General features: G+C 27.6%; 1 protein-coding gene across 1 annotated transcript; it reads right to left on the bottom strand.

Moving 5' to 3' along the window:
* Nucleotides 1–4,633: 4,633 nt before the first annotated feature.
* On the bottom strand, nt 4,634–6,752 carry LOC100814448 (probable N-acetyltransferase HLS1-like). The gene is made up of 3 exons (XM_003550593.4): nt 6,355–6,752; nt 5,944–6,074; nt 4,634–5,772 (listed from the first exon to the last, which is right to left on the bottom strand). The coding sequence occupies exons 1-3, from the start codon at nt 6,541–6,543 to the stop codon at nt 4,884–4,886; spliced, it is 1,209 nt and encodes a 402-aa protein (XP_003550641.1). The 5' UTR covers nt 6,544–6,752; the 3' UTR covers nt 4,634–4,883.
* Between the last annotated feature and the right edge of the window lie 6,948 nt (nt 6,753–13,700).

The following is a 13,700-nucleotide window of genomic DNA, read 5'->3' as shown; positions in this document are numbered from 1 at the left end:
GGAATGGTGTATTTCCCTTTTGGATTTATAGGTTACGATTTATGATGCATATTAAATTAAATCCATAGTCGATATTCCTTTTACTCACAGACTTTAATTAGAGACAATGTCACTTTAGAATAGTCTTATCCTTTCTTCAAGATCCATCTGGTTCGAATGTGCATCCAAGAATGTAATGAGAGCTAAGCAGTTCACTGGCACAAAGAAAAGAAAAAAGGAGCAAGGCCGTTCCAGTGTTACTGATAAGCATTAGTTTCCTATTCTGATGAAAAGGCACTTAAGATCGACGTACAAGATTCATCAAGAAAAGAGAAAAAAAATATTAATGATGTTGATCCGTGAAGTTTAAACCTGCCAAAAGTAATAAAATCTCGAATTTTGACTGACATTGATGCCTCGATTAAAATTTGCTGGTTAGTTTGATAGTGTTATGGTGGGATAAACATTGATCCGAGAATAAGACAAGAGACTCGTATTGAAGAAAAATCAGTTTCATTTTACGCAAAATAGGTTAATTATGAAAGCAAATGCTACAAATTAAAGATTGACGGAGAAATGCAATGGTTAGAATAAAAAGACATATACACGGTTTTCATCAATAAGGAAGTCACGCGTTAAGGTGCTAAAAAAGTATTGTAAAAAATATGGGCAATTGGTCCCACAATGAATGCACGTTGGTTATTAATAATATAGTCCTAATTCAAAAAGTTGAAGAAGAAAAAATTGGGAAGTTACGTACAGATGTGGAGACAATATTCCGAAGCACGTGACTTTTGTTTACAAAGGTGAAATTTGAAGATCCTGATCTAATTTTATTTTTTAAGAGAAAGATCCTGTACTATTGAAGTTACATAATTTAAGTATTTTGGTTTTATCATGCAAAGTGATGGGAAATAATGGATGTAAATCATAAAATTCAAATACAGATAAAATGAATGAGTGTTTCATAGAAGAAGTACCAAATTTACTGCACAGCTAATCATGCAAAGTGATAGGAAAATAAAGGATGTAAATCATATAATTCAAAGAAAGATAAAATGAATGGCAGCAAATTTACTGTCACTGCTATATGGCAGCAAATTTAATGCACAGAAAAGGCTTGCAGTGTTTTAATGGTAGCTAGGCGGTAATGAAACATCTAGAAAATTAGATAAATGTGAACCGCGGAGGACGCCAGACGACAGTAGAATCTATAAACACCTGCATAATTTAATTGCAGAAGTTAGTAAATGTAGGAGAAGTGTAAAAGTTGGATTGAGCAGCTGCACTCTACAAGGTAAAGTATGTACATCCTAACCATTTAGATTGTTACAACTAATCTAAAATTTGCCATATCAAATTTATCTTTTAAAAAAATTAAAATATAATACCTACCAATGTTATTGCTTTCACCATCTTCATTGATATTTCTATAATTATCATTATTGTTATTATTATTATCGTCATCAGAATCATCACCATTATACAATCATTAGTGGTGACAACTATAGTTATTGTGGTGGCAAAAACGATAATATAACAATATGTATTTTTTTTATCTTTTTAAAGTAAATTTAATGTGATAAATTTAAACTAGCGGTAATAATATGAATTATTTATTGTCATTAATAGTTAGGATGTGCACAATTCATTCTTTAAAGTTCTAATTGTACTTTAAAAGAAACAAATCTATAAAATTAGGTCTAAAATGTATCCAAAGATATGTGATGTCTTATATAGTGTAAAGAAAATATGAATAAATTTAACTCAATTGATTTAATAGAGTGTGTGAGTATTGTAAATCTTTTCATATTATGTTTCATTCTTAAAGATAAAAATAAATTTAGTGCAGAGAATAATGGGAAAAGTGATGGAGTGATTAGTATGGGCCACGAGACATGATGAAACTCAAAAATGCATCCAAAATAATAAATGTTGCAAAAATGAGAATGTTAATTGTAGTGATGGAATGGATATATGAGATGAGATGACAAAATAAGGATTAGTGTATTAAAAAATAAATTTATATTTATATTTATTGTAGAAAAGATAATAGATTGTATATGTTAAAAGATCAAAATACTAATTTTGTATATGTTTCGAAAGTCACAAAGTCACGCATCGTTTAGAAGTCAAAGTCAAAAGTCATTCCACCAAACACTTAAGTGATTAATACTTCAGAATCCAAAAAATGATGTGGACTTGAGGTCGGAACATTTATAACAAAATATTACTTATGAAAAATACCAAAAAAAGTATTTATAATTTGAAAGATCCCAAATAAGTTTTAAAATTTTGGAAGACAACATTCCACAGACAAAAGTTATGTTCGACAACACATTTCGGTTAATTTCTAACTTTTTTTTACTAATTGAAAAACTCATTTGGGTGTTCGGTAAATAAACTTTTTTTAGTAACTTCTAGAGTTTACTTGAAGGCTATGTTCATCAAAATTAGTTAGAAGTTGAAAGTTAAAAAACTAACTTATTAAATTAAGTATTCGGTAAAACTAATTATTGAAATATCTGAAAAGTGAAAAATTATTAAAAAATAATAAAATAATGATTTATTTAAAAATGATAAATAAGAAATTTGATAAATATATTAAGAGTAAAAATGGAAGAAAATATAAAAAGGTAGAAGTTAAAAACTAGAATCATAAAAAACTGGTTTATCAAAATAACCAAATGAAGTTTTCAGCCGGTACAAAACACTAGAAGCTCTCTAAAATGAACAACATTTTTTAAAATGCTAACTTTTAACTTTTTATATTTTTTACTTTTTATTTTTAATATATTTATCAAATTTCTTGCTTACATTTTTTTTTAAAACAAATCATGGTTTTATTTTTTTTCAATCATTTTACATTTTTTAATGACTTCAACAACTAGTTTTATCGAACATTTATAATTTAGGCTATGTTCGATAAAATTAACTGATAATTGGAAGTTGAAAAACTATGATAAAACTAGTTATTGAAGTAGTTGAAAAATACAAAAATGATAGAAAAATAATAAATGATTTATTTTTTAAAAAAATAACAAGGAAAATACATAAATATATCAAGGATAAAAGTGAAAAAAATATAAAAAAATAAAAGTTATTGCTTTAAAAAAAATACTTCAAGTAGCGTTTCAAAAAATGTTAAAAACTATTAAAAAATTATTTATTAAACAATTAGATGAGTTTTTTCGGTTAATAAAAAAAGCTAAAAGGTAATTGAAATGTTTTGTCAAACACAATCTTAACAAGTTAATTTTTCAACTTCTAACTATCATTTTCTATCTAATTTTCAACTTTATGCTAACTTTACAATTTTTTCTTAGCTTTTCAACTAATTTTTTTTTTTGCCAAACATAACCAAAATATATCATTTTCTTGAATTTGGACAGCTGAAGTGAACTCTAAATTCTGAAGCTCGAGTTTTAATCATTGATGCATTTTTGTTAATTGTGTATAACTAATTTTATTAATTTACATTATATCATGTTATTAAGTTGTTTAACCTCTACATATTTTATTTATTGTGTTGTTTAACCTTCCAGCCACGATGGAAACTCCTTCAAATTGTCCACGTATATGAGAAGAATTGCTGCATATAGTTGCTAAGACCATAATTAACCCTTCCATATCCACGACGTCCTTTTCACCTTCGAGGCAAGCAAAAATAGGAACAAAAGAGACATGTATCAATCCCTTCTGCATGACGAGCCACTTGAATCAATTCCCTTCTATTGTTTTTGATGTGGCTACCTTCCAAACTCCCATATTGCGAGAGCCAACCCAAGATGACGCAAGATAATATTAGTGCCCCACCGCTTCCTGTAAAATTAATTGTAAAGTTGAAGCAGAAAATAACATCCACAACATAGGCCAATATTGCATCTGACGTGAAATTTATGCAATTATTAAAAGTATATGATAACTACATTAACTTTTGAAATAATATATGATAAAATTTGTTATTTTTTATAATAATTATGTTAAAAATTATAATAAAAATGGTTACTTGTTATAAAAACTTGTACTTACAATTAATGTCTGTTAAACTCTAAAAGTAGTATATATTAGCAAATGTATTCAAAGAATTAGCTATATGTAAACAATATCCACCCAAAACAGGATGAATGTTTATGCTTTTCCTTATGCAAATATTTCTCTCAATGGATCTGATGACGCCATGAACAGCCACATCACTACATCAGCTTCTATCCAAACTGATTTGAATTAGTGTCGTGGCACCAAAAGATTAGGTAAGAAAATCGCACCCTTCGTCATACTACATTCTCTTACCTTTCCAAGCAACCCGATGATTCCATGAAAAGGGAAATGGTGTTGAATAGTATTAAACAATATGCTCATATCCTATATAAATTAATTTAGTAATAAAAAGGTCGAATTCCAGCGAGATTAATATACGAATTAATCTATTTGAAACAATACTATAATTTTGCAAAAAAGAAATACTGTTGTTTGAAACGGGGAACTGGCCAGGGTATGTATAAGTTCAGCCATTAACCATGATTCCTGAAGATAGGAGGATTCTATTTGAAACTTTGTATCGTAAAATCCAAGGAAAACATGTAGGTATATATGTCGATTTTGTTTTGAGTTCAATCGATAAATGATAAATAACTACTATTTAAGTCCACCTTTTGATATATAAAACTGTTGCAATGATGACTCGTGGATCTGGGATTTGAAAAGGAAAAGACCGATCGAAAAGTAGAAATAAAAAGGATCACATGATCAATTGATGTTAATCATAAATGTAGTCCTTCAGCTAAGAGATAATTTAAAGTCAATGGTATACATAATTCTCAATATGCTGCGATCTCATGATGCTATAGACGAAGCCTTTGCAACTTAGATCAACAAAAAGTAGCCGTGTGAAGCTTATATACCTAAAAATCTCTAGGGTCAACGAACACGTTCCCGATTTGTCTCTTCATCAGCAGTTCATCATCGTTTTCATCACTGTGGCTTGAAATTCTCTTAGTGTACCAGATATCATCGATACATGACATAGAAGCTGTTAGAGGGACATGGTTTACAAGTGCATCCCCAAACCCTAACTCAGTTATAACCACTCTGCAGTCCTTCAAGCTTTCTCCCAACCTTGATGTGAACCTCCATATGGATTCCATTAACTCCCCAAGGTTCTCTCCCTCTCCATGGAGTCCATAGAGGAAGAGAAACCCAAAGGGTGTGCAGAGTGATTCACTCACCGACATTCTCAGACAAGGGAAGATTTTGTCTCTTGCATGATTTAATGTTGTATGGAGAAACCTAAGTGGCTGAGACTTTTTAAGTTGAAGCCTATAAGCCTCACAAGTATTCCATATGCTAAAGATGATCCATGAGCTTGTGATTTCATTGGTAATTATGTCTTCATCGACACTCTCTACCATATTCCTCTGCAAGTTGAGCCTGCACCCTTCATCTTTGTAATAACTCACCCAGGTTCCCAAGCTGAGCTTCTCCTTCAAAATAGAATCCATGTCTAATGGGTACAACTCTTTGGCCCTAAGGGTTCTTCTGTATAAGGAAATTGCCTGCTCCATGTTCACCTTCTCAATTTTTATATCCTTAGGAATGTGCTTTGCAGGGAAACTAATAATTGGATGGACAAATATGACAAGTGAGCTGAGGCTCACGTATTTGCATTTGTTGGTAAATAGGTTTATAGAGGCATCATTGTTCTTTTCTGTTGCTAGGAATGCATATTCAGCCCCATTTCTCAGCATCCATTCTTCGACTGAGTTGACAAGTTTTAGTCCTATCCCCTTTCTCCTGCATAGATCGATGAGTAAATGTAAAATGTTCGATCTGTGGTATATATTATTATTCAGCACAATACTGATCGACTACTATATTGCAATCTGTTGCTTCATCAGAACCAGTTAAGTTCAATATTTTACATCTCACTAAATTGAAGAAACTGGGTATATTAATTATTATTACCTGTGTGTAGGAGAGACCCTAAGGCCTAGTATGCAACCTATCTTCAGCAATGATTCAGAAGGAGTTCGCATACTCTTAATGCACCCTCGAACCACACCGACAAGCTCCTTGCTTTCAAGCAGCTCAGCCACCTGTAGGCCATTATGAAGCATATGATTAGTACGGTCAGATATTCATGTTAGTAATTACTATATGTATGTTTAATTTGGAAACAGATAAAGCTTAGATATATACAGGAGAAGCAGAATGTAAGTATAGACAATAATGGAGCGTCGTGATCCTGGTTGGGACAGATGTAGAATGGAATACATATTTCTATTTATAATTAGCTAGCTTCAACTCAAGTTTCCAAGTGAGGATTTGAAAAGATAATCATGTAAATGAGAAAAAGAAAAGGTATTAGCTACCCACCAACATAACATGAAGGGGATAGAACCTAATCCTAGATAAAGGGTCACCCATCATGTTGGTGAAAATGGAGACCCCCTTTTTAGTCCCAATCTCACAGTTCTTCTCAAGCTTCCCCACCACCTTAACATCTCTATCTTCATCAAACTCTCTTATAAGAAGCCTGCTCTCTATACTGAAAGTGTCAACCATTTTTCTTCTCTCCTTGCTTACCTAAAAGAAGCAAAGTGATGCAGTACTATATAAGGTGTGATATCTGGGAAAGGAAAGATTTTTCAGATTGGATCTTTCTTGATTGGGTTCACTCCCGACCATCCGATTCATGTGGCATCCTTATATATGGTGAAAAATCATTGGTTGTTAGTTCACAATGTCCTATGATCTTGTATCATCTCTATCAAAATATTCCGTTAATAACTATTTTATCACAACCCGCAACTTGATGCGTCCGTTGAAAATAGCATTACCGTGTTAGCTTTTATTAGTAAAGGCTGACACTATTCATTAAAGTCGTTGTCATTAGGACAAATACAAGTACACAATCTACACGGGTTGCACCACAAAACCGAAACAGTAGTCTTTCAAAATGATCCAGTGAATCTATGCATAAGGATTTTCATAACTTTGTTTAAACATTGTCACTTAAAATATATGTACATACATGCGTGTACGTACTTTATATAGTGTGTGTACGTAGCTAATGAAAAAGACATACCAATGTCGTTTGCGATACACCTAAGAAATCATATGTTATGTGTCCACACTCATCCATGCCCTTCGACATAAAACTCCACGAATTTAATTGCTATTCAACACATAAAGTATTGATTATAATGGTAATGCTGATGATCTTTTACTCCAGGTGTGGCCAGACATGTGAGTTGTCACAGATACGTAGGGGGGGCCGGGGTTTGGTGGGTACATATGCTTGGTCATTTTTTCAACGGATCTAGACCCTTACTGATAATTTTGTTTTTTAGTGTTTTTATTAAATATATATATATATATATATATATATATATATATATATATATATATATATATCATTTTTAAAAATAATTATGTATAAGAGAAATAAATAATGTAGAAGTTATTGTAAAAAATAATTATTGGCACGAGGTTTAGGAAATGATGGGTTTGTGAATACTTTACGAGATTGAATGAAAATGTATACAATGCATTTCTTAGAATGTGGGTTCCCAATAGTATTATGTATACATACATGCATGTACGTACTTTATATGGGCGCATGAATTTATCATATACAAAAATGGATCACAACTGAGATTGGGATGTAAGATTTCAGGCGTGTTTTTTTTTATCAGATTTTAATTTTATCGAACAATGCTAATTTTCTCAAACTTTTTCTTGTATTATATTTCAAGATTAATTTTAAAAGAATCATTTTTCATTTTTATTATTCACTTTTTTAAATTTAATAGTTAAAATTTACTACTCATTATAACAATTACCTTTTTTTAAAAAATAAATGCTAAGAATGAAAAATAACTATAAAAAAATCATTCTTATAGAGTAATTAATTAATCTCTCATCGTATAATATAATACCTAGGTTATATTTGATAAAACTAATTGAAAAGATAATTGAAAGCTGAAAAATTAGTTAAAAACTAAAAAATTAATTTATTAAATTAGAAATGTTTGATAAAATTAGTTATTAAAGTAGTGAATCATCATTTATTTAAAAAGGTAATAAGAAAAAAAAATATATCAAAGGTAAAAGTGAAATAAAATATAAAAAACTATAATCTAGAAGCTAGTATGTAAAAAAATATTATTTCAAGTAACATTTCAAAAAATGTTAGAAAGTATTAAAAAAACTTATTTATCAGACAACTAAATAATTTTTTAAGGTAATATAAAAAACTAAAATGTCTTGTCGAACATAATACTAGTGTCTTTAGTCATTAATACTTAAATACCTTTCCTCTAAAAAAACTAGAGAATAATTTTATCACAGCTTAACTTTTCATCTTTAAATTCATCATTTTGACTTCTATATATACATATTTTTTTTGCATGTAATATCTCCAAACTTAATTAATGGTCTTTTAGAAGACTTTTACAAATTAATTTTAGAGTTTAATGGTGATACATTAATATCATTCAATCACAAATCACTATTTTTATGATTTTTAAGATAATTTTATAAAAATCATAAATAATAAATTGTAATTGAATGATAATGTAAAAAAATTATACTATTAGTGCATAGTTATTTTTCTCTTAAATTTATTTCGACTTACAAAAAGTCATTTATGACAATTATAAATTTTTTTTCTATTTATGAGAATAAAAAATATTATAAAAAAATTATAATAATTCATATATTTTATCCAACCAGCTAAACTAAACTTCGTTAACTTACGTGACATTTGTTTCAAGTCATACAAGTTTATTTTCCGACATATAAGTTGGGAAATGTATTATTCCTATGTTTGGAATAAGTCATACAAGTTTATTACACATAACTTTTCTATTTTCTATTCTCATGTAAATAAATGAGAATATTGTATTTCCATGAGAATAGTATTTATTGTCTAAAATAATTTTTCACTTTCACTTTAGTCTATTTGATTTTTTTTTAATTTTTTAATTGAAATAAAATTTTAAATTTCCAAGAAATGTTAAAGTAGTTACAATTTTTTTTTTTAGACAAGTTACAAACATATTGATGCAAGGAATGAGGAGTATAACTTAGTCCGCCAGACAAACGCCTAGTTAGTATAAGTTTTCTTTTAAATTTATCTTAATATATTTTTTTATAAACTTATTAAATATACGTTATTTTTTAGTGTTCCCATCCTGACTATGGAACTGTGAGAACCTCGGATCCTTATACATTTCATATGCAATTTCAACTCGTATCCTAGCAAGCAGGCCGTGGAAACCATAAGGTCAATCAGACTTTTATCTTAGACCTCAAGAGTTTTTTTTTTTTTTTTACATTTTTAATGTTTTTTTGTTAATTTAAATTATTAAGTGGTAAATTTTGTTAAGATATAATTTATTATTTGTAATCATTTTTTCATTAATAAGACAACATAATCTTAAGTTATGAATGTAATGGTCATCGTAAATCATTTATCTAAAATTTTAATTTTATTTCAAAATGTTAAAGAAAATTATTTTATATTTAACCTCTCCTTTACCTAAAAAAAATTATTAAAATTAATACAAAGTTTAAATTTAATATCTATGGTTGATATATAAAAAATATTTTGGCGAAAAATATTGATTATAAGATCACACATTTAGTTAAAATTTTATTTCATGTTGATATTTTGTATACATAAATTAATTTACAAATTTAGATAAATACGTTGTAGAACTCCAAATTGATTATGTATACATTTAGTTATAATTTTATTTCATGTTGATCTTTTGCTTAAATCATATCTAAAATCAACAATGTTACAAGATAGATTGAATGAATTGATTATTTTATCTATTGAAAGTGAAGTGTTAGAATTGCTTGATTATAAAACTTATATATAGATCCCTTTAATATTTGTGGTTATTTTAACATAAAAATTAACATAAAAATTGATATTTTATGTAATATACTAAGTTTATTTAAAATTTTTATAAAAAAAAGATCCCTTTAATATTTTGCTCTTACTAGTCAGCAATATTGAAGCATATGAAGCTTATATATAGATCGTGGCCTTAACAATTACACGTCGAATGCCTCTTTACTGTCTTGTATAGAATCATTGCTGATCTCATATGGAACCAGTAATCATTCCTAGGTTGCAACAAAAAAAAAAAAAAAAACTAACACAAAAAGAAAAATGGTGTCATATTGCACGCAGATTATATCCTATAAAAAAATAGCATCGCTTTTAGATTTATTTAATTTTAACTGAATTTTCAAGATGGAAAAAATTTGCTATGTTTCACAACTCCTGGTCTCTAGAATGAGTAGAGACTTGAATCAAGTTCAGCATGTTAAATGCCCTTTCCTTGGAAGTACATTTTTTTTTCCTTGGAAGTACTTATAAGTACTCATTTCATGAAGAGACGAATTGAAGTGATATTTAATTTATTTTCTTAAACTATAGTCTTTGAATTGGGTTAATTACTGTTATTTGTGGTTATCACTACTACCATGAGGAGGCAAACTAGGGAACCTTTGTTGAAGAAACCACGTGAAGATGCAGCCACTGCCAATCAAGGAATATAGTTAAATTACAGTGGTATACCCTGTGTGCATATTCGCTCGTTTCTTATCACTTAACTGTTTCTCTTAGTTTTAGTCATTGAACTTATAATTGCTTTGTCCTTCTAATGTCTGCTGCAGAAACACTATCCAAGCCTACTTTAGATGTGTAAAAACCCTACTGATGGAAAATATCGAGAAACATGAGGGTATGGCAGTGTCAGATTCCTTTAATTTTTTTCCCTTTTTCATTTTAAGAACTTTTGTCGTCAATTTTTCTTATGGTTTAATGTACAGAAGGGAAAAGAGTTTTTTAAATCATTTATAAGGAGTTTGACTATTGTGCATTCTAATGAAGAGGTTGTAGAAATTCTGCATGTATTTCTGAAAATACATCGATCGACTACTGCATTATATCTCGAATATTTCAGCGTCTTGTCGATTTCTATCTGTCGCTCCAATCACAAATTGAAACGTTGAATTGCCACTTGAACGCTTCTAATTCGATCTGTTTCTACTTTTATTAGTAATTTTTATTTTTATTTTCAGGAAACTGTTATTAGTAGTTTATTATATATATATATATATATATATATATATATATATATATATGATTTTTATAATTTTCTAAAACACATTGTGTAGTACATAATGTTAAAATTTATAAATATATATAAAACTGTTTTTTTTACTGCTATTGATGTGTTTTTACTGCGGTTCAATATTTTTTATAATATATGAGAATCATGAGGATAAAATATATGAATTTAAAAAGCATTTAAGAAAAATATTATTTTGTTAAAAATAAAATAAATTTAAAAAATAAAATTATAGCTATTGGAAAATTTTAATTTTAAAAATAAAGTTAGTTCAATAAATTGTTCCTTTAAATATAGTCTATATAAATATCTTATGATTTATATTAGGTGTTAAATAAATAATTAAGAAAAGTATAATTTTTTATTCGGTAATTAATTAAATAATATTAAGTTAATTTGATATATAAGTTTATAAAATAAATGTCACGTCCATTAGCTATTAGTCATAATTTAGCAGCGTGCAACCCATTTTTATTTATTTTGTATATCTATCAGAAAGAAAACAACAAAAACAACACGACTAATTATCTACACATAAAAGAAACATGTGAGAAGAAAGATACATATAGAATCAAAGTACACGTAAAATTATCGTATGAATTCCTAATTAATAGTGAATATCATTCTACTACTTTACTTCTTTTTATCATAAATAGAAATTTACAATATACCTAACAGAGTGAAATAGTGTTACTTATTCTTGCAACTTTCTAAATAGAATTTTTTCCTTTTAATTGTTGCTGAAAATAGAAAGATAGCATATTCCATTTCTTAACTTTGTGCATTTTCTACTTGAAAGGCATCTTCCAGATAAAATATATATTTCTGAATATTAATAAAAAATTATTATATTATTCATTATATATTAATATTTATTTTTATCTTCGTATTTTTTTTCTTCCTTGGATACGTATACATTCAAGATATGGATTTATTTAATTATTTTAATAAAGAAAGGTGTATTTTATATAAAAAATTATAAATATAATGCTCAATCATCAGATTCCGTTAGAGGTTAGAGCACTAGATAAGATCTGAAATACAGGACAAAAAACGACAAGACAAGTAAGATAAAAAAATGTTTTTTTTACTGAAAAATAAAAAATGGAAAATAAAATGTTATATGGCCGACTATTATTGATGCATAAATTATTATATAAATAATTAATAATGGAAAATTATATTTTAAATAAAAAGAAACACTATGGTTTAGTAATGAAACAACTTTTTTTTTTTTTTACATATGGAGATTCGATATGTTTGATAATCATTGAGTAAAAGTCTTTTTTGCATTACTAAAAAAGATTTCAAATATTAATAGTTTAATTATCGCTTTACAAAAATAAAAATTGTATCATAATAATCTAAAGAAAAAATTTCAAATTAATTATTCTTCATTATACATATGATTTCATGAACAATATAATTCTCCCCGAGGTAATGTTACATGATAGAAAATACTAAATAAATTTTTTTATAACAACTAATATTAAGAATAGTTGTTATAACATCTTAGATTCTTAATTAAAGAAACAACAGTTATTATAACAAAAATATTTAAAAATAATTGTCCGAACAACCGACAAAACTTTGTTAACCTGAACGGATTAAACCAGGTAAAGCCTCACCACCTAGTCATTATAATGAATTGTTCTTAGACCCCCCTTCTTTTTTCAAGGAGAGAGAAATAAAAATTAGCTAGGGTTCGAGAGAAAGGTGTATATCTCAGACTGGGATGTGACGACAACGCAACGGATGTGACAAGAAGAGTTGTTGTACTGTTTGCCTGACACAGAGAACGGTGAAATCTGGTAGGACTGAGAAGAAAAGGTCACGTGTACACTTTTAGTGATTTAATCTGAGTTATTAGTTTAAAATAAAATGAAGGATAAATATTAAGAGTACATATAATGGACCAGTCTATAGTATTCTAACTCATCATCTTCATTTTTTTTTTCAACCTAATTAAAATTATTAGATTTTAAGAAAATAAATAATAATAAAAACTTTAAAAATAAAGGAATTATTTTTTATCCCTCTTTTTATTTATATTATATATATATATATATATTAAAAGATATATGCTGTTTTATTTAATATCCAACTAATTTCTTTTTTGAGTTAACATTTTTTTTGTGTGTAATTGACATTTTAAACTTTGTTCCAATCTATTATCTTTTGTATTGATCTCTTGATTTGATTTTAATAGTATTTTTTAAAATTAAAAATAATCTTACATAATAATTTAAATTATTAAATATAAATCTAAAATATAATTTATATATTCAAAAGATTTTGTTTGCTATGAACTTTAATTATAACATAATTTACACATTAAAAAAATATTTATATATTATAAGTTTTAATTATTTTTTTACAGCATAAATTTTAATTATATAAAAACATGCTAATCTTATATAATAGATAGACTAAAATAACAGTATAGTATAATTTAAATTGAAGGCATTACGCCAAAGCAATGAAAAGTTGCCTACAAAACAATAAATAAAAAATAGGCAGGTCAGACTCTCCGTATGAAATTTGGGCCCTAACGCCGTATGTTAGCCC

Source organism: Glycine max, chromosome 17 (assembly GCF_000004515.6).
Source record: "Glycine max cultivar Williams 82 chromosome 17, Glycine_max_v4.0, whole genome shotgun sequence".
NCBI lineage: Eukaryota > Viridiplantae > Streptophyta > Magnoliopsida > Fabales > Fabaceae > Glycine > Glycine max.
This window is presented reverse-complemented; position numbering and strand designations above follow the sequence as displayed.